At 40.0% G+C, this 23,027-nt stretch overlaps 1 protein-coding gene across 3 annotated transcripts in view; it reads left to right on the plus strand.

The window, feature by feature from the left end:
• The first annotated feature begins 281 nt into the window (after positions 1–281).
• LOC105386451 (proline-rich protein 36) overlaps positions 282–23,027 on the plus strand; it is a 37,135-nt gene continuing 14,389 nt past the window's right edge. Inside the window, exons 1-2 of one of the 3 annotated variants that reach the window (XM_038114577.2) lie at positions 282–506; positions 13,437–13,501. In XM_038114577.2, the coding sequence (XP_037970505.2) occupies positions 13,489–13,501 (13 nt within the window). In that variant the 5' untranslated portion in view covers positions 282–506; positions 13,437–13,488. Of the gene's footprint in view, positions 507–2,518; positions 2,790–13,436; positions 13,502–23,027 lie in introns of those variants that run through there. The other 2 variants (XM_038114581.2, XM_038114572.2) reach the window with 2 other exon arrangements.

The following is a 23,027-nucleotide window of genomic DNA, read 5'->3' on the forward strand; positions in this document are numbered from 1 at the left end:
TGTAATGGGGGACAATCCTTTGTTAGAACTAAAAATATGATGGATATTCCCAGTTAGCGACGAATGCAAATTTTATTTCGCATTCGTCCACATCCTCGATCTTTGGACAATCTGGACTATTGACGACCAACCGAATCGGAAGAGTATGTGGTTTCCACGGACTTGTCCGATAGTGTGATGAATTGAACCTTGAAACAATGAAATAAATATTTCGTATAATCTGTGGACACAAAATAATATTTATTATGGCAACATTTTGTGTCGCAAATTGACATTTCGATGACAACAAATTCAAAATGGCAGCTCACAGTTGACAAATGACTGAATGGAGTACACAATTTTTGTATCCATTTCGAATTTATTTCAGTTTAAATTACCCAAAAGAACCTTTATTGTGTCGTGAAGTGCAAAATGAGATTCAGGTGCTTTTAATTTGGGTCCATAAATGAAGCATATTCGGGAAGAAAGTGCATAACACTGCGAAATCTTCTATTGTGCTCAGACAGGTAAGTTTTTCCTACGCCGCCCCCACAATCTGTTACGTTTTTGTTGCTTTTTTAATCATTTACATTTTACAAAGCAGTGGCTTAACTGCTTTTGACTACTGTGGTAAACAAACTGCTAAATACATTTTAGCCATTTGATATTTTTCCATGGAATGTAGTAAACATTCCTATGGAAAATTGGCTGTCGCTGGTAACTAGACACTACGCATTAGTTATTATTAACTTTGCTCATTCAATTCGAGTCTTCGGTATAGCCCTATGATCTCACAGCATTGTGTGGTGATATACCACCGTATTGAATAGTAATTTTCATGAAGTTATCACATAAAAGTGGTTTAGTGTTCCTGTGTAGTATTGCAAGGTTTAGTATGTGGTGCCATTTCCAGGTAATGGCTTAATATTTCATATTAAAATCTCGTGAATTCTCTAGGAACAACATTTATATACTTATTTAGTAGACACAATCACACAACAAACAATAACATGAGAAAATACACCTTTAAGTAGGTACAATAATATTGATGCTGGAAAGGCAAAAATTATTCTTAATTATACTGAGCTTTTTTAATTAAAATTCACAAAGTTGGCAGTGTTATGTTTAACACATTGGAGTGAATGATGTAAAAAAAAGCTTTTTATTGTTATTTATTTATTCTCTTAAGGTGCACAGTAAATGCCCTACAAAATGAGATATAACGGCCAGCCCCCACTGTACAATTTGTTAGTCAAACACAGTCCTCAATTAATCAGAATAGTAAAATTGTTTTGCCAAAGGGATTGCTGAGTTTTACTCCTCTTATTTATTTATTTAAATAAAGAACACCAGCAGATAACACAACAGACATAACAGTAAATTTTATATAATACTAGCTGTTCCCGCGCGCTTCGCTTCGCCTTAAAAAGTTTTCCCGTGGGAATTCCGGGATAAAAAGTAGCCTATGTTCTTTCCTAGGGTCTAGACCGTATGTATACCAAATTTAATTCAAATCCGTTCAGTAGTTTTGGCGTGAAAGAGTAACAGACAGATAGACAGAGTTACTTTCGCATTTATAATATTAGTTAGGATAAATTTCGTTGTGAGAACCATTAGAGGCATACAAAACATTATCATCTCCATATCATCATGACCAGGCCAATTCTGAAATCCTCCTAGAGATACTATATTCCTCTTATTTGGGTGTCCGTGACAAACATGAGATACTAAAGACTGTATAGGCTTTGCCATTGTGGTGAAAGAATTATCCAGTCAGAATATTGTTAGAAAAAAAGTATCTTGCCAGTGTATGATGAAAAGCATAGTTGATTTATGTCACTCGGGGAGGCTTCTATTGTACAATACCTTGAATCCTTAGTGGATCCATGTCTTATAACAGTTGTGTGAATAGATAGACTGTCATAGGACAACAGAAGGCCAAAACAATATACACAAGGAATGAAAACAAGGGGATACAATATCTACATATTATCAGCATACTTAACCCTCATGGGCAACATAGTTTTTATGGCAAAATCTCTGCTGGAACTGAGTAGAATGCTATGTGCCAGTTTCCTGAAGCATTCTATGTAGCCCCTGTGTATGCTACCAAAACTATCACCAGTTTTGGTTAGAGGCATGTATCTACAATCAAACTTGTGCTTAAATACTATATTATGTCTACCTCTACTTGACTATTGAGTTGTAGAAACAAGTTCGACAGTGGAAGCAGAACTTCTTAAACTTATTACAGTTGTGTCCTCAACTGGCATTTTTAGACAAAAGTCTTCAAACAGTTATCAATCATCAAAAGAGAGAAAAAGATTTTATTTGAGTTGCAAATAAGGTCATTGATAAATACGAAATAGGCACTATTGCTGCTGTACCTTTCAAGGAATGCATGTTGCGCCTGCGCTGATAATGTGCAATTTGTATTTCTTAGTCTGTAATTGATTGAGCAGAAAGACCTAAAACTACTTGGACCCACAACGTGTAGCCCTGCAACCCTGCTGCAAGGCTTTCGGTGAAAGCCTGCGATGCGCCCGCGTCGAGCTAGGCATGAGTCAGAGCGTCCCGAAATAGTACGGGTGCCGCCTATCGGCTGGGCGGGCGGGCCGTGGCGACGTGCGCTCAGTGGCTGCCGCGACGCCGCCGCACGAGTAGCGGCGCTCCCGGTGACGCGAACTCCTGAAGGAGACCGAGGGAGAGTGGCGGCGCCGGCGCGGGATGCGCCGCGATGCCGGTGCGCCAGCGCGACCTCGGCGACGACCGAGCTGAGCCACAGCCCAAGCGCTGCAGGCATTGCGACGGTACGCACCCCTACCTCTTTGATGCCTTGACACCCCTCTTTGATGCAACCGATTAATCTCGTATATAGGCTTTAATTTGGATTAGCTTGAGCTAGCCCTCGCGGTGGCTAGTCGGTTATCGGTTTTGATAACGCTTGTGGCTTGGCTGTGCCTTACTTCTCAGAATTGTTATTTGTATTTTCCTTTTCGTGATTGTGTTCGGTTTGTATCTTACCTACTAATACTTATGATACACTTCTTCTTCATAAGATGTATGATAATTATTCGGTTTGTGTCAGTACAGAATATTGCATCCTACTATTTATTTACTATGACGCCTCAAGCCTGGTATTAAAGTTATTAGTTGCGATGCAGTATTGTTAGGTCCTTAGGGTATCTTGTTCAAAATGTGATGATGATTGTGTTTATGTTGGCATTATACTGGCTTTATTTCATAATCATCATCATCAGCCGAGTTGTCCACTGCTGGACATAGGCTCTTCCCGAGCAGCGCCTCTGTTATCGGCCTTCCTCATCTAGGCACTACCGGCCACCTGCCTAGCAATGGTCCAGCGGTCTCACGCTACGCTTGTCTTATCGTCTTTAAGCTTCTGGTGTTTTTTCGCGTTTATACTCTGAACTTGCAGGAACTTATTGGCTGTGATATTGGAATTGCCCCACGGTTCCTACCTTTATTTTTGCTACTTACATTTTCAGTGAGTAGTACCACCCACTAATAAATAATTACTTATTTCATGTACGTACACTCTTTCGACCTAGTTTTTTCGCGCAACTTTTTTTAAAGTCAATATGATAATAGTAATTACTAATGGCTAATTACCTTACGTGTGTTCTACTTTTCATACTTTGTGTGTGATATTTGGTATATTGTTTACTGATAGGCACCTCAGCAAAATGATAGCACGCCTTGCGCTGTCGGATAAAAAATACAAATGATATTGAAAAATAACTTTTTTTTTCTTAGAAAAATACGGGCTAACTAGACGAAACTTATCAAAATTACATGCACCGTTAGTGTTTGCTAGATACAAATATTTTATTGTTATCCCTAGAGAATAACTTGTCTGCGTACTGAAAATTCATATGCCGTTCCCCCTGTATATTATTTACAACTTTGTTACCAGAGGCTTTACCGCAAGGCCCTGCTACCTTAGCTACCGAACGATAGACAATCTGTTCCAATCTTGACCGCAAAATAGATCCCTTCTATTATTCATGTAACACGAATGTAGGCATGTAAACCGTTGAGATTATTGGAGTCGTCCCCATTCTTCTCCATGAGAAAATAAGCTCTTTCCGAATAGAGAGGGAGTGCTGTGATAAGTACCTAATGTCCTCCAAGTTCTTCTCTCCTGCTACTTCTCTGATGAGTCTGAGGCTGACGCCATGGGCCCTATTCTTCTCTCTCCATGGCCATTAACAGGACCAAGGGACCATCTTATACCTGGATTTCTTCCAGCTAATAGATGGTCGTCCGTTGAATAGGTCTGGGGTTTCCATTCTATGGTCACTTTCGGTATATGGTTATCAAGTCTTGAGCATGCGTGTGCGTGACCTGAGGACAAAATATATCGCGAAAATCCATTCTTCAGAGTACCTAGCAAGATTTAAAATTAAATATTTTTTATATAAATATGATTGAATTGTAAACAATACACACATAATATAACATCTTTGCTTTTAGGTATTCCATCTAATCTATTTCTGTTGGGTGCAGAAGTAACCTTATAATCTTCTTCTATCGTGTAAAATGCACTAAGCTAACCTTATAATAATTTTATTATAGATTAGAGACATTAATATTTTTCATGAACCATGGTTTACGACTATACGATAGCGATCCATTATTTCATAGCTCATTGACGGTACCTACTACATATTTTGCATGCCAAATAATAAAGAGATACTAGACTTTATCAATAACGTGACATTCGGTTACACCTTGCGTGGTTTCATCAAACTATGTTGATACTAGAGCACGTATAAACTCACAGGAGTTCAGTTTGTAGTTAAAGTTTTTCCATTCGAAATATCATATTAAATTCGGAATTTAGAGATTGAACTATCTTAACCCTGAAGATGAAGCATGAATGAAGTATATTATATTTACATTAATAATGAGACACTTTTTCATTTATAATGTAACTTTGCCCGCGAGCTCGGCCTAGCTTAGCTTCTGCGTAGCGAAGCACAGCCGAACCCAATTTTAACAACTGATAAAATTTACAACACACTTGTACTAAGTATTTGTAAATTAAATATAAGTACTTATAAAGATATACCTAAGTGTGCATTTTTATAAAGGGCGTATGTAACGAATGTAAATTAAGATTGCGTTGAGATAATGAACGACTTTTTACCAGTTTTACTGAATGGATGTAGTAGTATCTTAAAAACCTCCTAGATAAGTCTATATGAATCAATGCGGTAGACTATTGTACACAAGCCGCCCCCTCAATCCAATATTTAGCTTCCCTTAGTCACCGGGAGCAAGTAATATGTGTCACGGAGCCAGGAATGGAAAGTGCATATAAATAGAGACGAGAATGCTCCAGAGTTGGCCGACTTATGTAACCGAAAGATCGTAAACAAGTGCGAGCATACGTTTGCCATACTCCGCGTTACATTTGTCTTCGTATAATTAGAGCCGGCCGCATCTTGGTCTACTAAACATGTGAAATTACGCGAGAGACGTTCTTGGGCCAGTTTGCCACCAGTTTAATCTAGTCAACAGTAAGTATTAGATTCACACTTGCTTGCGAAGCATACGTAGGGCTAGCAAGAAAGGGATTTCAATGTTTTTTATATAAACATTGAAAGGATTTTAAAAGTTGATGAAATGCATATTTTCCGTTACAACCAAAATTCCATACAGAATTGTGAATGTGAATTCTGAATACTCAGCCGCTGATGAATCACGCATCGTAATGTTGTGACAGGTGGACGGCGTCTTAGTCCAGACGATGCTCAGACCAGTAGAGATAAGACTTGAGACAGTTTGGGCTTGGAAACCAGTGGAACCTTCACAACCACATGAGTAGTAATGTTCTCCAAGCACAACTGATCTCTATGTACAAATCCGTAGCCCGACTGTTCAGACGCCAATTAATTAGCATCGCCGATTGTCTGTCGGGTTGGGGCTGGCTGCAAATTCATTGCATATTTACAAGCTCGATGACAAATCAGAATTAACAGACTACAACAGCCCGATTCAGATTGTCGTAAACAATTATTTTTGAACTAACTAGGTTATACTATATGCAGTTTTATGCTAAAATTTGAATATCTGCTGAACTTTTTATCTCATGTTCCCCTATAATCAATCAATCAATCATGATGAGTGGTGTTAACAAAGTAGAAATACATTATAACTAACAGGTCAAGACTCAGGCTCTGCTTTTGAGTGCACTAACTTCTAGTGCTTCTAGTGAGGTCTTTACTCAGGGAGAGATTTATTCAAATCCATAGTTTGTGACCAAAAGTGCACTCAATATTAATTTGGCAACAGCATAAAGTTTTTGTATTGAAGATGACACATGCGACGCACGTGAGCCTGTTTTGTCATTCACTGGTTTATTCAATGGTGCTCGAAGTTCTAGACTTCTTGCCAAGCTGTCAATTCTTTACCTGCCTTACGAGCGCCCATGTCTTCCACATTAGACTATATAATTTATGTTCATGATAAAATTGATAATAGCGCGTGCCCGTGCAGTTTTAGACTTATCCTTGTGGTTGGGTAGTTTTCCTTAACGTTGTTTTTCTGTTATAGTTAGTAGATGGAGTAACTATGAGTAATTTCGGAACAGAGGCGTTGTTTTCGATGTCAGAGCGGTTTTACGGCCGCCCACGCGCGCGCATCTACCCGCCGCCGCTCCAGTTGATGAAAAATGTTGCGGCTAACATAATGCTATTGTGGAAACACACACTAATTAATATTATTTATATGTTTACTGCTTTCATATTTTATTGCTATGTCAGATAGTAAACTTGGTTTTAGTAGGTACTTATGTTATGTGTGACTTATTCTATTTTATGAGTATAGCCACGATTTTCAATCAAGTGGCCGAAGCTACCATCAGTAGATCCTTCAAAGGTGTGTCGAAATCATTTGGAGTAAGAATATTTTAATATTCAATGTTACGAGTTGCCTTGTTGACTTCTTTCATGCCGTATGCGTCGCCGACGATGGGCTGTTAATGTTTTCGTCGGCTTTTATGTGCTCTATAAAATAAAACTACTGAATTTCCAACCGAGAAAACTATTTCTAAATAACCCGTGGCGAAACACGTCATGCCTTTAATTCGGTGCGGCATTAAAATTCTGTGTTTGGATATTTTAAGGAATCACAAACAAGTCCAGGAATACCAAGAAGCATAATACGGTAATTTTATGTTCATTGACTTAAAACACAATGTACCTTCAGGAGCCGGGACATTTGTTCACATTGGAAGTGCTCGTTGCGGTAAATTGCTTAAGGCATTTTACAAAGATCTGTTTTTCATTGGAATGTAAAGTGCCAGCGATTTAGCCACCTCGTATTTATATTGGTATCTTGATACAGCTGTGTATAATCTGTTCCACGTCTCTATTGTGTTATTTTGTCAAGTGGGTTGAGTCCTACGTTGTCGGAGTATTCGACAGTTTATGGGTGGTGGTTAAATATACCCGTCTCGGTTTGTTGTCACAAATAGAATTTTGGCACTGACTGACTGCGGTTGTGTAATTCACATATAAACCACTCGTTGAATTTGAACTATCTCCTCGTGGACATCATCGACATCATCATACCGAGGTGATATAATACTTAAAGTATTTCTTTCCACCTCCGCGTCGCGCCATTCATCTTTCACCAAAGAAAAGTTTTATTAACCAGGTACATGTTTTGGCGGATGATTATATTTTGCCAAAATTATCCAACGTGGATTGTACCTATGTAGGTATACTGGTATACATTTAGTATTTCTAATGTAGGTATTGTGTTCTGATTTATAATCCACGGGCTAGTCATAACAATAGCGCAGTCGAGTTGGGCAAGGCGAGGCGCGTTTCCTTCGCCACCGTTGTTTCTGTAGTGTGCATTATTTCTGTAAGACATTATCGGCATGGGTCGGTAATTAGCGAATCCGTCCTCGTTCTATATCGCACCTTGACCTCGTTTGTACACGAGTTTTCTTTCTAAACTCTGCTCGTAAAACGACATACGGAACCTTTTCCCTCATAATTTATCACGCCATTGACAGATGATAAATGAGGCCATAATCAAAAAGTTAATGGCACCTTGTTAAATTTGATTGCTGTTTTCTTTGAGATTAGCGTCAGTTTTCGAGATAATTCAGTTGGATTACTGCCGAATCAATTCTTCAGTGTATGAATATTATGTGCGGAGAAGTGTGTGTGGCCGTGTTCTGAGCATGCTATGATGGAGGGCGGAGGTGTCACCAGGTGCGATTAGCCCCGCGCTTGCAGCGGCTGTGATAACGTTACCGTTATCTGCCGACAGAATCTTGGACTCGTGACAACTGGACTCACCACTTTCAGTTTTGTTTGAATTACTTCAGATATCATCTTTAGGTTCCACTTGTGATTCCAAGTCCAACTATGCTCTATTGTCTCAAACTAGCAGCGGCGGTTCTGTAAATAAATCTTTTCTGACGTCTCCCTTGCCATTGATAAAGCGACACAGTTAAATTTTGTGTTTACTAAATGGAAAACATCAGATATTTCAAAACACTTCGCTGAACCGTAGGATATTTATGTATAAGTAACGAATTCTTTCACGCCGCTTGAGAGACTTAAACAAATTATTTTGTTTCATAATTCTACTCTTATTTTATCTACATACAGGTTGTCTAGGTTCAGAAAATCATCGTCACGATTTACGCTCAGGTACACTTACTTACGATGATAGCGGAATACGGCTAATTGAAATAGAAGAAGTAAATTTTCAGCAGTTTTCACATTGCCGTCTCCAGATTTCATAACTCGCTAAAAAAAAAACACGCACTCACGCCTTGTACTAATGTACTCCCTTGCGGGGTAGGCAGAGGTGCATTGCTGCACCCACTCGCTAATATTCGATAATCGAGGGCAGAGTAGAGAAACCTCTACTCTGCCCTCGAATATTATATCATTCTTAATAAGTGATTCTAAGAGCTCCAACTGCTGGTTACCTGAACTTTTTATAGCACATATTCTTATTGTCTTGGCATACTCTAGTGTAGGATGTTGTAAAATCGGCCAACATAAATATGAACAGTTCGGAATCTCCTTAACGGACACGAGCCATTTGCGCGTTTTTGACGTCAATGGCTGAAAATGCAGAGCTATGCGCTCGCGCACTGCGTGATTCACTGAACTAGAATTTTGCCATTCCACATATATCTAGCAAGAAATTACTTGGAAAAATCAGTTTCATCTTAACCTAAGGATATTTCACGTGTATGAAAATCTTTTGAACCACATTTAATTGTTATTTACCGAAAGCAATTCTCCTTATACATTTTCCAGCCGGGTAGAGTATGGTATAATATCTTTCAGACGTCCCTATGATGTTATTTTAATTAATTACAGCATGCATTAGATTAACCTATTATGGAGGAAATCCATAATACCGTTTGTGATAATTTTCTTCTTTATTCCTTGTAGCGTTAATGTTTATATACTGCTCCGACCTTGGGCGTCGGCAGAAATAGTTTTTCTCCTACAATATTTGTTTAAGGCGTATTTTATGCATATTGTAGTCAGGCCATTTGGTATCGATGCCTTGCTGATAGGTTGCTTTCCTATTAAAAAGGATGCAACTTGTCAGGGTTTCATACCTTTTTCAGTATGAAGTTGCCAAGCTGAATTGAATGTTGTTTCCGATTTCTACGAGCTTGCTATAGCTTGAAAACTGCATCCTTCAAAATATTCGTTGACATTGCAGTTTGGGCGCTCAGCTATCTGCCGAGTATTCGGTTATATTTACAATGTACCATACAAATGTTTTTTGTTATTCTGTATGTATTTGTACAAAGCTATCCGCTCTAGATTTAGTTAAACAAGTATTGGCTATGGGCTGCGTCTGATTGGATGCGGTCACTACCTCCCGCGTCTGTGAGGATCGATTGGACACGTGAAGCGTGAATAACGATCGTGTCATTAGAATTAGAACTATGGCGGCGCTTGCCGCTAGCCGTCTTTACTTTTTAAGACTGACATTTACCCAAGGCATTTATAGGTGTCCTCTTTTATGACAGAAGAATTGTTTCACGACAGTAGAGAAGCAAATAAAAGCAAGCAGATGCAGAACAATTTGTTTCCACGACTGCCACTGGCAGCAATGTGTGTGTAGCAGTAATGCAGGTCTGAAATCTTCCCGCGACATAATTTCCTTTGGTATGTACGTCCAGAACTCATCTATTCCAACCCTTTGGTTGCATGTACATCGATTATGTGACCTAGTTATTTTAGAAAAACTAGACCTCGTTGTCTTTCCTTCAAGATATTTGTTTGATTGACACTGATCATTCATTATTATTTGATACACATATTATTATGTCTAGTTCTTCTTGAACCAAAAAGTTAATCGGCTATTAACTGTTGCTAAGAATAGGCTACTAATATCGCAGGTTGTTTTATTACTGACATGTGTTAGCAAATGGCATTTAAAGTATTTATATTTGGCACTGTGTAAATTATTTGCTAATTGTCTACTGGGTGGCTTGTTAGAAGTAGGAGGTATGTCGATGCAAATAGCTATTAGTGTCATCAATTTCACTAAAGATTTGTTCTATAATGTGATATGATGATAGAATCATCTAAATTGTGGTTTCGTCTTATCAACTCATCAAATGTAGGACGATTTATTGAATGGAGATCACTAACACTAACGTTCATTCATTCATTATGTTTATTGATGAATCAAAAATTACACAAAAATGTATATGTCTAATTACAAGCAGCAGAAATCCAATAACTTTCGTTTCGCTATTTCTTCTCCTTATCACAGAATAATAACTAAAACTATGTCCTTAGTGATGGAGCCTTTGTGAAATGGTGGTAGACTAATATTATGACTATCGACAAATAATTGTAAAATTTAACGTCGAATAAACAACATTTCAATTTAATTTACAATGTCTGGGACGTCCTCAGGTCCACTATGCAAGATATAACATATAGTTTGAAAGAGAAAATACGAGTAATAAGTTTTCTGACGATCCTCGGAATAGGACTATGTCCAGTAGACGTCTGTTAGCTGATGATGATGACAATCAAGGCATCTAGAGTAATGCTTTGCCAAAAATATGACTTTTCCAGAATTTGCGTGCTATTAGCCGAGATACTAGAAGTTTGACCTTAAAATGTATCTTGTAGCAATTAATCCGGCTGTCTCGCCTCGCCGAGCAGGCTGGATTTAGTAGCACTTGCTACGGGGGCAGGTCAGCAATAATCCTCGTTTTGGCAAACCCTAGCCCGTCACCGGCGCGCCGCGCACGTAAATCATGCAACGGGATAATTTGCATACAAATAGACGCCAAATTGTTGCCAATCGCCTGCCCGACGACAGCTACCCATGTTACTAGATGACTTATATGTGCATCCGAAGGAATTTACGCGGTGACGAACAAAAATATTAGCCCACTTACATCATGCTTGAGTCGTATATAATCTTCAGACATCCATCACCAGGACGCATCCAAAACGTAAATCACTGAATTTCCCGCTACTATCCGCTTGAATGAATATTCTTGATGCACCTACCTCTAATGGTACTATGGTTTAATGTTTTAATTGACCTAATCACATAATATTTTAACTGTTATAATGAGGAGACAGTAGTGGGCCATGATAGATGCGTGCAGCTGCAGAGGCTCCAGTCAGCTCCACTTGATATGTTAATTCTGTTCGGAGTGAGTCAAGGGTGGTGCAGCCAACTTGCGTAATATTGCATCCATTAGCGGTATGTCTCCTGCAAACTTTAAACTCCGGCAAGTGCCAAGCGCTCCGTTTAATTAATCGGCAAGAGGCTTACATATATTAAAGGGACGGAAAATGATTGTGTCAGACGCACGTGTCGGCCGGAAATGCCCAGTTTGTTTAGGTTGCAGATTTATTTCTGTCTGTGCGGTGTCATCTGGGGGCGTCATCCTTTGCAGCCGCCGGAGCTGCGCTTGGCTCTGGTGACGTGGATTTCGCAACGTCTCGGTGCGAGCCCGTCGATGGAAATACGGGCCATACGCGCTTGCGAAACGGGATAATTTCATTAGGTGCACTTGTTCGTTACATCCGATGCAGCGATGCAGCATACTTTTGTCTTATTTATCGCTTTTTGGTTTCATAACTCTCACATGTTATAAGCGACTACTTGGGTGGGTTGCATTGCGTTGCGCTGAATGTAACAAGATTTGTAATTTCGGGCTCCTTAAAATAACAGTTGCTCTTTTACACCTGTCCCGCGGCGTCGTCCAAGATCAACACTCGGAGACGGGCTCGTTCATAATATCGCATACAATGTAGACATCAATTAATAGTTTGATATTAAATCGTATTAGCACCGTGGCAAGTATCTGCATGATGTCAGCCAGCTGAAATAGTACATTGAATGCATCCCCAAATTGGTTGTAATTGGTGTAGCTCGTGCTAGCATTCTATTGATCAACGGTATGAGACATGAAGATGATCGATGAATCGGCGTGAGAGCGGTGAGTCAGTGATGTGGGGAGACGAGCGCGTTGCCTCACCTGCACCAGTGGGTGACAAAATGTGGACAAAATGCCAAGTTGGGTCGCGAAATGCACATTAGTTAGGCTGGGCCGATCGCGTTCCTTGGTACACCGCCAGAATGGCCGATCCTTTTGGCTTGTCGATTCGCCGATCGTAGCCCGCCGCCGGCAAAAATAATTGTCAGTTCAGAGATTAACGAACTTCGGCTACCTGACCTATTAAACGATAGAGACGACTGCATATTGCTGACGCCTGCCACATCATGTGGTGCTCAAATGCTTATAACGAACAAAGCCTGTGATACCCTAACTCAATCATCTCGCAAAATTGCATATCTCTTACTTTTGTTTTGGCACACATTATAACATAGTTTCTCTTGTATTTCCTTGTGGGTTGCCTGGTAGTTATTGTTATTAGTTTTAGCATTAAGTTCACCCTTTGTACACTTATTTATATAAATAATTTTGTTCAAATTGGCTGGTTAGTGATCTATGGAAGTAAACCTAAATACATATTTAGGTGCGTGGGTATTGTTGGCTACTGTCATAGTTGTTTACAAGCTTGTCTATTTTGTAAGTCTCCTAATTACTGTTTTTGTATGGATTCCTGTGAAAGCGCCAGCGACACGTTTAGTTTTTGGAAAATCTTGGCTCTTTGCGGTCTTATGAATGAAAAATATTTTCGATCTATTCGTCATTTTTTATCATATCTAAATTATTTGTGTTTATATCGTCTATCACTATAAAACTTATCATCACATCATATAAGTGTAATATCATTATATCACTGTAAAATTTTACATTATTAATTTTGGTACGAGTTTACGTGTACCCATAATTTGTTGACGTCTTTATACTTGACAGCTTCGTACTTACAATAAGAAAGTCGGTAATATTGATTTTCCTAGTATATGTACTTATCTATATTGTTTAATTTCAGGTAATTATCTTCCACATACCTCGTCTCGAGACGAATAAATGTTTGGCAAAACATGATATATTTCGGTGAGTCCAGGGACAAACACTAATTAGTTGTGCTCGACAAAATGTGAAATATTGGCAAGTTTCAGGCCATAGAGTAGGCAGAAGGTGCATCAAAGAATGTAGAATATTATTCTGGTAAACTACATCTGTGTAAACTGCAATTAAAAGAATCGCATCGTTCCCCAGACTGAGAATTAAAGCGAATCTAAATACACACTAGCTCACTAAAATAGCAGTGTAGATTTCTTTTATCGCCTAGTGAATTGTATTTGCGTTTGGTGTAATATGTGGGGCATCTCTAGTTGAGCTAGACTCGCTTGCCGGTCGCTAAGCGCAGTGGAAGCGCCCACGCTTGCACATTATGCCAAAACATTCATTTTTACAACATTCTTGGTATTTTTTTTGGGTAAGCACCTAAATCAAATCTTGTGCCGCACTCGAAATAATACCCATTTCTTTATAAACAGGATCAATGAGATCAATGATGATTAAATTAGGAAGATGTTTTTTTAAATGTAATTAAAGCCAAAAGCAACAGTAGTTTGTCGAAATGTTGGTGTATGAGAGGCAGCGGTGCATGCTCGTCTGGTTTGGCTAACGGTTTCTTGAGATTCTGTTATGCTGTTTTACTAGCATACGGAGATATTTTAGACTTTCATTGATACGAGTGAATGTTTTTGATCTTGAAAGCGATCGTTAGATCGATAGCCGATCGAGAACGGAATTTAACAGTTGTGTTAAAAATTCATTGACATTATTTTAGCGTAAGGTACCAACAGTTCACCGAAACCACACCACACACGTGTTCTATATAAAATCACACGTTTTAACATTTTAAAATGGCCGGTACATTTTGTGACGACTTGTTTTCGGCGTCACAGAAATAGACTCGGTCCACTACTTCGCTAAATAATAAGAAAAATTCGGGATTGGCCGTGTACGAAATGACCATCCTCATCAATCAGCTGGTTGGACTGAGTCCAACATTTTTTCCAAGTTTAGGTGTTGGTAGTTTCGTTCAGTGATTCCGCGAGCTGTAGAGCTCTCGCCCGCCCGCGGCTCCGCCCGCCACATCATGTCTTTTATCGATCGCTTGACAAACAAGCTAGATACTTAGTTCTAGATACTGACCGAGTCATCGCGATAATTATATCTAGTCTCCAAAAATACCACATTCTACATTGACTCTGAGTTATAAAGGTACGAAGCACTTCATCGATAAACAAAATAGAACAGACAAAATTAGCGTAACAAAGCTTCCTGCAAAGCAGAGCATTGGGCCTAATGATAGGGCTGACCTGCAAATTATCGCAAATGAGTCTCGGAGACACCGAGTTATTTGTGACATTGTTGAATGACACGGATGGTATTTTGGTCGTTCTGTTGTCGTGAAGTTCCCGGAGACGGTTGAATGATGTGTTCACGACGCCTTTACGCAACCCGCCTCACGCATCACCGGCTCACGTCACGCTGCGGGGAAAGTGCTTCGCTTCTTCATACCCTGCGTCTGCGTGCACACTTAGCCGCATAATCCTATGGCATTACTCATAATCACAATTTACGCGACACGTGCGAAGCGCTCCGGCCACATTACCGTCCCAAAAGAACATTTATAATCAACCATAAATAATTAGAAATTTACTTCGACAAATAAGTCGTAAACATCCCGGACAGAGCCCGATCTTGCAACCTTGCGCAGATTCAAATTCTATTATATCTCTTTCATCTCATTGAATACATATATTTTGCGTAATCTCATAAAAATATATTACACTTGCACTCAAAAGACGTTGCCGCCTACGAGGTGTGATTATTATGTAGGAAAAAGATGCATTTACGTATGTGTGTTGTGCGTGTATGTTTAAATTAAATTTGTACGTAAGTTATCAAAAATACCCTTTTCCTCTTAGCCTATCGCACTACCTATTACTTTCTCCACAAGGCCCAAAGATTACTGGAAGATAATGCTATAAGCATTAAGTTTGCCTATTTACAAATCATTATGTGCCACAAAGAATTTAATAATACACTCACGTGCCATGAAAAAGTTCCACCTGCCATTGACGTTCCATATGTCACTGGAACTTTATCATTGCTCGTGAGCGAGTTTAATAATCTCATGGAGACTTGGGGACAAATCTGGGATCGGTACTCGATTTCTTCCTAGTCGGACGAAGCGTTCGTTGAACTTCTGCTCCTTATTTAGATATAGGTACGGAGACGACGACCGGAGCAGCGTCTCTCGGTTCGCCAAATAACAGCGACCACTTCCGCAACCTGTCCACAATCAAAACTCGTATTTTTTTCTTGAAAATAGTTTCATTTTCTTTCCAAGTAGACGACACGCTGTCAGCGTCAGCCGCGGTCATTCATCTGTATTACTAAGCGATTTAAAAACATTCATATCTCGAATCGTGACTGCCATTTCTTGAAGTCATTTGCCCTTATCTAAGGATTCAGTATGTATCGTTGTGTCTCGGTAGCAACAATGTTCACCGCGTCACGTGAGGCCGTACGAGTGTCGCAAAAGTCACAGCAACGCTTGTAGCAGTCGTTTTGTTTGATGCAGTTCAGAAATAGAGGCGGAAGCGTCCGACCGACCCGTTTGGTATTTGTTCAGCGTTGACCTAAAACAGAGCTCGTTTTAGTCGTTAGTTATTCGCGTGGCCGACTAGCCCACCATAATAAATCGTCTGAACGGAATTAACGCCAGATATATCTATTCGCCTCTTCATAGCGTTTAGATATAAATTGCGGCGCATGCCAGGAAACAGATTTTGACGGTAGTCTGCCCGCCGCGACAAATGGGAAAATGCAGCGATTCTGTATTAAGATTGAACTAAATATGCAAATGTACGCTAATTTCGTTGATGAGAAACTCATGATTTACGATTGTACCTACTTAAATTCTCAAAATGCCTGCTGGCTACACTTAATATTTTAAACCGAAAGCCATTCGAAGCGATGAATTTTAAGGAAAACAGTCTCGGAGGAAATCATAACTTGGGTATAAATTAAGAACGCCCTTTCCAAAGTACTCACTTAGCATAAATACGTCGAAGTTCAGCAGTTATCAAACACGCAGTCGGATTGGGATCGACAGGTGTTTGTTAACGGGCGTAATAAAATCATCTGACATTAATTTCGCCTTTGAAATTTACGCGCCATTACACGTGCGGACAGAAATGGGGCTCGGTGACACCGGTCAGCTCTGTTGTCTCGGCGCGCGTGCGTGGACCACACAGCACGGGCACACCTGTGCGTTGATCTTCCAGAGGGTGACGTGTAGTGGTGATTTAGCTATGATAGGTCGGGGGTGTTCCATAGAGCGTCGGGAGCGTTCGTCACGCGGCACGGTGCCAGCCGCGTGCTGACGGCTCAATGGCGGCTGCACGCGCGACACCTCCCGCCGCCGCCGTCGCCGTCGATCACACATCAATCTAAAGCCCGTAAATTCCTCATCCTAGTTCCGCTTTGATTGACGTCCGTTACTAAATATGCCACGATTGACAGCCCGCACTTCTGAATACAACATCGTTTGTGCTGCAGCAATAACTTTGGTTTATTGGGGCCATTCCGGTATAGGTACACTTCGTGTTTCGCAGTTTTATTGCTGTGTCTATATTTGTGAAATATTTGGCTCCACGAAGGAAGCTTTCGCTGTTTGAAATATCTAGATTAATTAAGTGAAATATTTGGTCGTACCCCGTTTAATGCAACGTTGGTCTTGATGTACGATGTTTAATTTGGCTGATGTAACCGTTTTGTTATACGGTGGCCAGTCCTGTCTCCCGGACCGCAGGGTTGCCAAGCAGATGATTAGTGTCATTGTTATATAGCAGATAGTTATTGAATCTGGATTTCTTTCGAGATATTTCACGAATGTTGCGGCTAATTGGTCTGTTTTGTTTGAGTTCCTCCAACTAGTGCCAATGGCGATAAATTTGGATTAGTAATTGGGGAATTGTTTCATCTTTAAGTGGCTGTAGCCAAGGTTAAACTTTTTGTTTGATTGGCCTAGACTGCTGCGTAGAGAGATGGCATCGACTACCGATGCAACTCTTAATTATTATTAATCGGTTTATGTACCAAATGGCCGTGGTCTGCAAACTCAAGGTACCAAGATATATTATGTCCCCCATAATTAAATTAATAAGGGCTCTCGAAACATTTGAAAAGACCTCGATAACAAACTGATAGTTGACATTTTCACAGTCAAAACAAAACGAAATAGTGTCTTAGCTATAAAAAACGAAGGGGCGGTCGGACGATGTCCGGAAATATCTACTTCTTGATTAAAATATCCAAATATCTCTGAATGTCAGCGCACGCGCACTTTTCCGTCCTTAGCCGGTTGTCGCGGCGCTGCTGATGGTGGTAAATGTGGTAATAGAGTCTGCACCAGAAGTCCGATATACGTGGCGTTGCACTAAATAATGTCGCATTAGCTGCATATGAAATTTATATATTGTTCCTGCTTTTGCCGTAAGACGCAGTGGTGGCGCGAATTTGATGCGGGTAAAACTTTTCCAAACATACTAAGTACTGAAGTAAATAATTATGTAATAGACTAGGAAATTATTATTGTACTCACACAAAAGTTTACGAAGTGTGTGGTAGATTATTGGCAACAATAGAAAAATCCTATTTATAAAAATAGTAATATAGTTAGCAAATATAAAAAATAATATGAATCGTAGATACGTGTGATAATTTACCACAGTATGTGTCGCACCTGTTACGTATTTTAAAAAGTTATTACATATCCGTCGCAATAATCTGCAGAATTTGTGTTCTACATTAATATGGATTTTCTTATGACGTGTGAGAAAAAAGTTAAATCTTCTACCGGTTGGAAGCATTCCTAGAGTCAGCTTTCTCCTTGGCCTTGGCTGTGAAATTGGTATTTTCACGGCTATTAAATTTATTGTGCTGATACATTCACGCGATTCAGTAAAATATATAAATACCTTGTGACATCGCTGACGTATTTTAAATGGCTTTTTCGCGCACGTTAATAGCGTAGGCCGATACGATGGTAATAATTCCCAAAGAAATGTCTATTTCCAAGGCGTGAAAATGTTTTATACCTACGGATTAGCTGAAAACGTCTCCAATGTTACGTAACTGCCACTTTATTCTAGGATGTGATTTAACTAGTGCCATGGAGATAATGTTTTATATTCGCTATCATAACTTTCACGTTACGCTGATTTATGTGATTCGCGGTCTATTATTTGCCTCCTATTCACTACTGTCCGACTTGAGAGTCCTGGTATGCTTATTAAATTAAAAAAATGAGTTTATTTACCCTTTTTCCGACTATAAAAGTGACACGTTTAAAATATAACTAGCTTTTTAAGTTTTTTCCTAAACGTACCCGTGTGCCTATACTAAGGGTGACTTTTGTACGATGCATTTGCATTTGCTGTCTAGCTCTGTCACTTAAAGCAAGCTAGCAATAGCCTTAAATACGTTTAAAAGTATCCTACAAGTCAGCCTAAATCTACCTACAAGTAAGACGGTGATTGGCTAATATTAACTAATATAGCCGGCTATCTGCGCGTGCACTGCCGCCGCTGCCACCGCCGCCGTCGGCAGATGACGTAAAAGGATGTTTTCAGCAACTCGGCAGCGCCGGCGTCTGTTTATCGTCCGCACACGGCAGTCGATGCTAACCTCCTAATTTGACATCAAACCGACACAGAAACTAGGCGTGTTGTAGATTTTTTCACATATTTTTGAAAAAGTATATTGACTGAAGTTGGTCTGTATCCATGCTACAGGGATTCAGAGGAGTACGTATTTTCTTCAAGGGCCTCTCCTATCCACTTGGCATACTGAAGTCGGTTCACAATATCATCGCACCTGTGTCGCCTGCAACCTGTGATTCATACGTTATGACGAAAGGAACAGATGAAGCGCCTAAAGCATCACTACTTTGACGCTTTATTATAAACACAGTAATAATATACCAACAATGTACAATATTGACGACCCGTATCCTCAAATTACTTGGCGCCGAAGCGATTGTGCTATTTGCAATTATGGGAATGGAGTTGGAAACTGTGCTAAATATTTGCCGTTAGAGGCGATCCATTGATCGGCTTACGAAAGTCAATTGAGATCCGAATTTAGCCTAGCGCGGTATGCCAAGCATATACATGTTGTGCAAGCGGTAAGCAGTAGTGGTGGGAAAAACGGCTACATTTTGATAACACGCTACAGACGCTATGTTACACATTTATAGCAGGTTATTTAATCCGCTACGTTATAACGATATTCATCATCATCATCATCAGCCAATAATCATCCACTGCTGGACATAGGCCTCTCCCAAGGAGCGCCACAACAATCGGTCCTCGGCCTTCCTCATCCAACCACTACCCACCCGCCACCCGCCTAAGGTCGTCAGTCCAGCGGGCAGGAGGGCGTCCCACGCTGCGTTTGCCTGTTCGTGGTCTCCACTCGAGAACTCGTCTACCCCAACGGTTATCGGTTCTTCGGCAGATATGACCAGCCCACTGCCACTTCAGCTTGCATATTTTGACAGCTATGTCGGTAACCTTAGTCCTCTGACAAATAACGATATTGAAGAGCAAAAAACAAAAATTGATGAAAAAACCAATGAACTTTCCTTCATACTTTACAGGCTTAGGACTGTCTATAATGGCACATCACTGTTTCCATAATGGCACATCACTGTTTCCATAATGGCACATCACTGTTTCTCTTCATTTTTAGGGTTCCGTAGCCAAAATGGCAAAAACGGAACCCTTATAGTTTCGTCATGTCCGTCTGTCCGTCTGTCCGTCTGTCCGTCTGTCACAGCCGATTTACTCGGAAACTATAAGTACTACAGTGATGAAATTTGATGGGAATATGTGTTGTATGAACCGCTACAAAAATATGACACTAAATAGTAAAAAAAAGAATTGGGGGTGGGGCCCCCCATACATGTAACTGAGGGATGAATTTTTTTTTTTCGATGTACATACCCGTGTGGGGTATCAATGGAAAGGTCTTTTAAAATGATATAAAGTTTTCTAAAAAACATTTTTCTTAAAGTGAACGGTTTTTGAGATATCAGCTCTCAAAGTCGTAAAAAGTATGTCCCCCCCCTCTATTTTTATAACTACGGGGTATAAAATTCTAAAAAAAATAGAGGTGATGCATGCTAATTAACTCTTTCAACGATTTTTGGTTTGATCAAAGTATCTCTTATAGTTTTTGAGATAGGTTGATTTAACTGTAATTGCTGCTACGGAACCCTTTGTGCGCGAGCCCGACTCGCACTTGGCCGGTTTTTATGAATTATTGTCAAACGTTCTTTAATTGCAATAACTATTTACACAAAACACTTTAAAACCACAAAGTAATATCCTTTCAATGTTTCATCCACTTACGAAAACACACGTAAAGTAAAGATAGGTAAATTGTCCAGTCAAAGTTCAATCACACACAATCACAAAACATTTAAAATACGAAATTGTCCTCAGAACCAAATTGTCCGTTAGAAAGTACCTATTTACACTTACACAAACACTATTTATTTTCAATTTTACACTAAACCTAAATAAACACTATACCTATTTTAATACGTTACTATTTAAACTATTTATTATTATGTATATTAACAAATATTTATTTACAGCACGCAAATGCAACAAAACAAACAACGCGATCGTAATTCGTAACGTTGCGCGAGGCACAATTAGCATAGCGGCCACCCGTGGCCGTTGCCAAATCGCGACTGCGGAGCTAATTTCAGCAGATAGCGGAGCGCTATTGCGTAGTGAAGCTTGCAGCTTCGCAGCGTCTCGCTCTCTCACACGCGAGTCGCGCGACGTTGCACCGTTGAGAGAGCGAGACGCTACAAAGCAAGTGAATATCGCCTGCGCGGTTATCGCGCGCCACGTCTCGCGGCTGCGAGAAATAGCGGAGCCGCTCCGCTATTTCTAGCAGTAGCGTCGTGGCAACGGCCGCGGGCAGACGCTGTCCAATTTTGCGAGCTAAGATCGCGAGGGCGCGTCGCGTTATAATTATAGCAGCATTTGCGCGTTCATAAAGCGAATGCTATTCGTTGCGAGCAAATCACTTGCTATGTTTTTTAGCTATATGTTATATTAACCTCCACTAGTAAGCAGGCCCACTGCCTCCCGTCAGCGGTGCGCCAATTGCGCCGTATGGCCCGTATGCCCAATTTCAACGTATCGCGTATGAATTAAATAAATGCCCAATCACGAGTGCTTGTTCGGTGGAAGACGGCCGGTTATGAAACTGTTTACAGCTCGCAGTTAGCACTAAACTTGCACGAATTTAAAATCGTAAAGCGCGTGCCCATTTATTTATTTTCCAAGGCATTCTAAGAAATGAGCATATACCTATATTCGGCTGGTATTTTTAGTTCAGTTGCCTTAATCCTTTGGTGTGAAAGAAATGTTTTTATTATGTTTGCTGAAATTACTATGATTGATGGCTAAGCGTAAAATGCTAAGATCGCCAGCTTCGATGTTTCTAGAGATAAACAGTATACAAATTGAGTGTGTTGATTTTATTGAATATTTTTTCATATCCATCCAAATAATGAGTCATGAAGTAGAAAAATATGTTAGATGTTTATAAATCGATGCTGCTCTTAGATTGTTGTTTGTGCCTCTTAGTAAATATTTTTTATTATAAAGTAGGACACTGGACACACAAGTACTAGGACATCATCAGAGAAAGAAACCGGTCAGTGACAGCTAGTACGCGCGGCGGGTGCACAGAATGGGGTCATCCTCGACTCCACTCTGTCACCGTCTGTTTCCGAGATTTGTCCCACAAATCATATTTAGGATTTGTGACTGGCTATGTTTATTTAGAAGTGGATGCCTTTAATGAATCAGGTCAGTCGCACTCGCGAGAACTGATGCGTATGCCAATCTTAATACTTTTGATTAAAAACTAAGAAAAGATTTACTGGACAGTCAAGATTTAGAACAATGGTACAATAATGACGTTAGATTGTTAGATCATTATTACATGTTTATAATCGACATTGGTGTGGGTGTGAGCAGGTGTCGCCTCCCACGTCCGTAGGTCAGTGCCGTGTGCAACCTCTGACGTCACCGTTAGAGCCTACTGATTAGAACCTTTGCTTTGTTTCTAGAAATCCGGTGTAAAGATTTTTAAGTGGAAATGCGTCATTCTTGTTGAGTGTTCCTATTCTCACTAGGTGTAATCTGGCCTTTCCCAAAAAGATGAGTGTTTTTTGTAATGGCTATCTATTCTCGTCGCACAAGCTATCTTCTCAATATTGATCACATAGCCAGGTTTATATGAATATCCATGCGTCCGCTCATCTATCTACGTTGACATCATGATTGACGTTTTACGCTCGCGACTGACTCTCATGATTTATTTTACAATATCTTACCACTTTTACGTGGTCGTCTTCATAAAAACATCCTTCCTTGACCCGCTTTTCCACTTAGAGAAATATCCTGAGTTTTCTGCACATTTAGATTTGAACAAGGTCTATGTATAGAAGTGGAACAATATGACT

Source organism: Plutella xylostella, chromosome 29 (assembly GCF_932276165.1).
Source record: "Plutella xylostella chromosome 29, ilPluXylo3.1, whole genome shotgun sequence".
Lineage (NCBI taxonomy): Eukaryota > Metazoa > Arthropoda > Insecta > Lepidoptera > Plutellidae > Plutella > Plutella xylostella.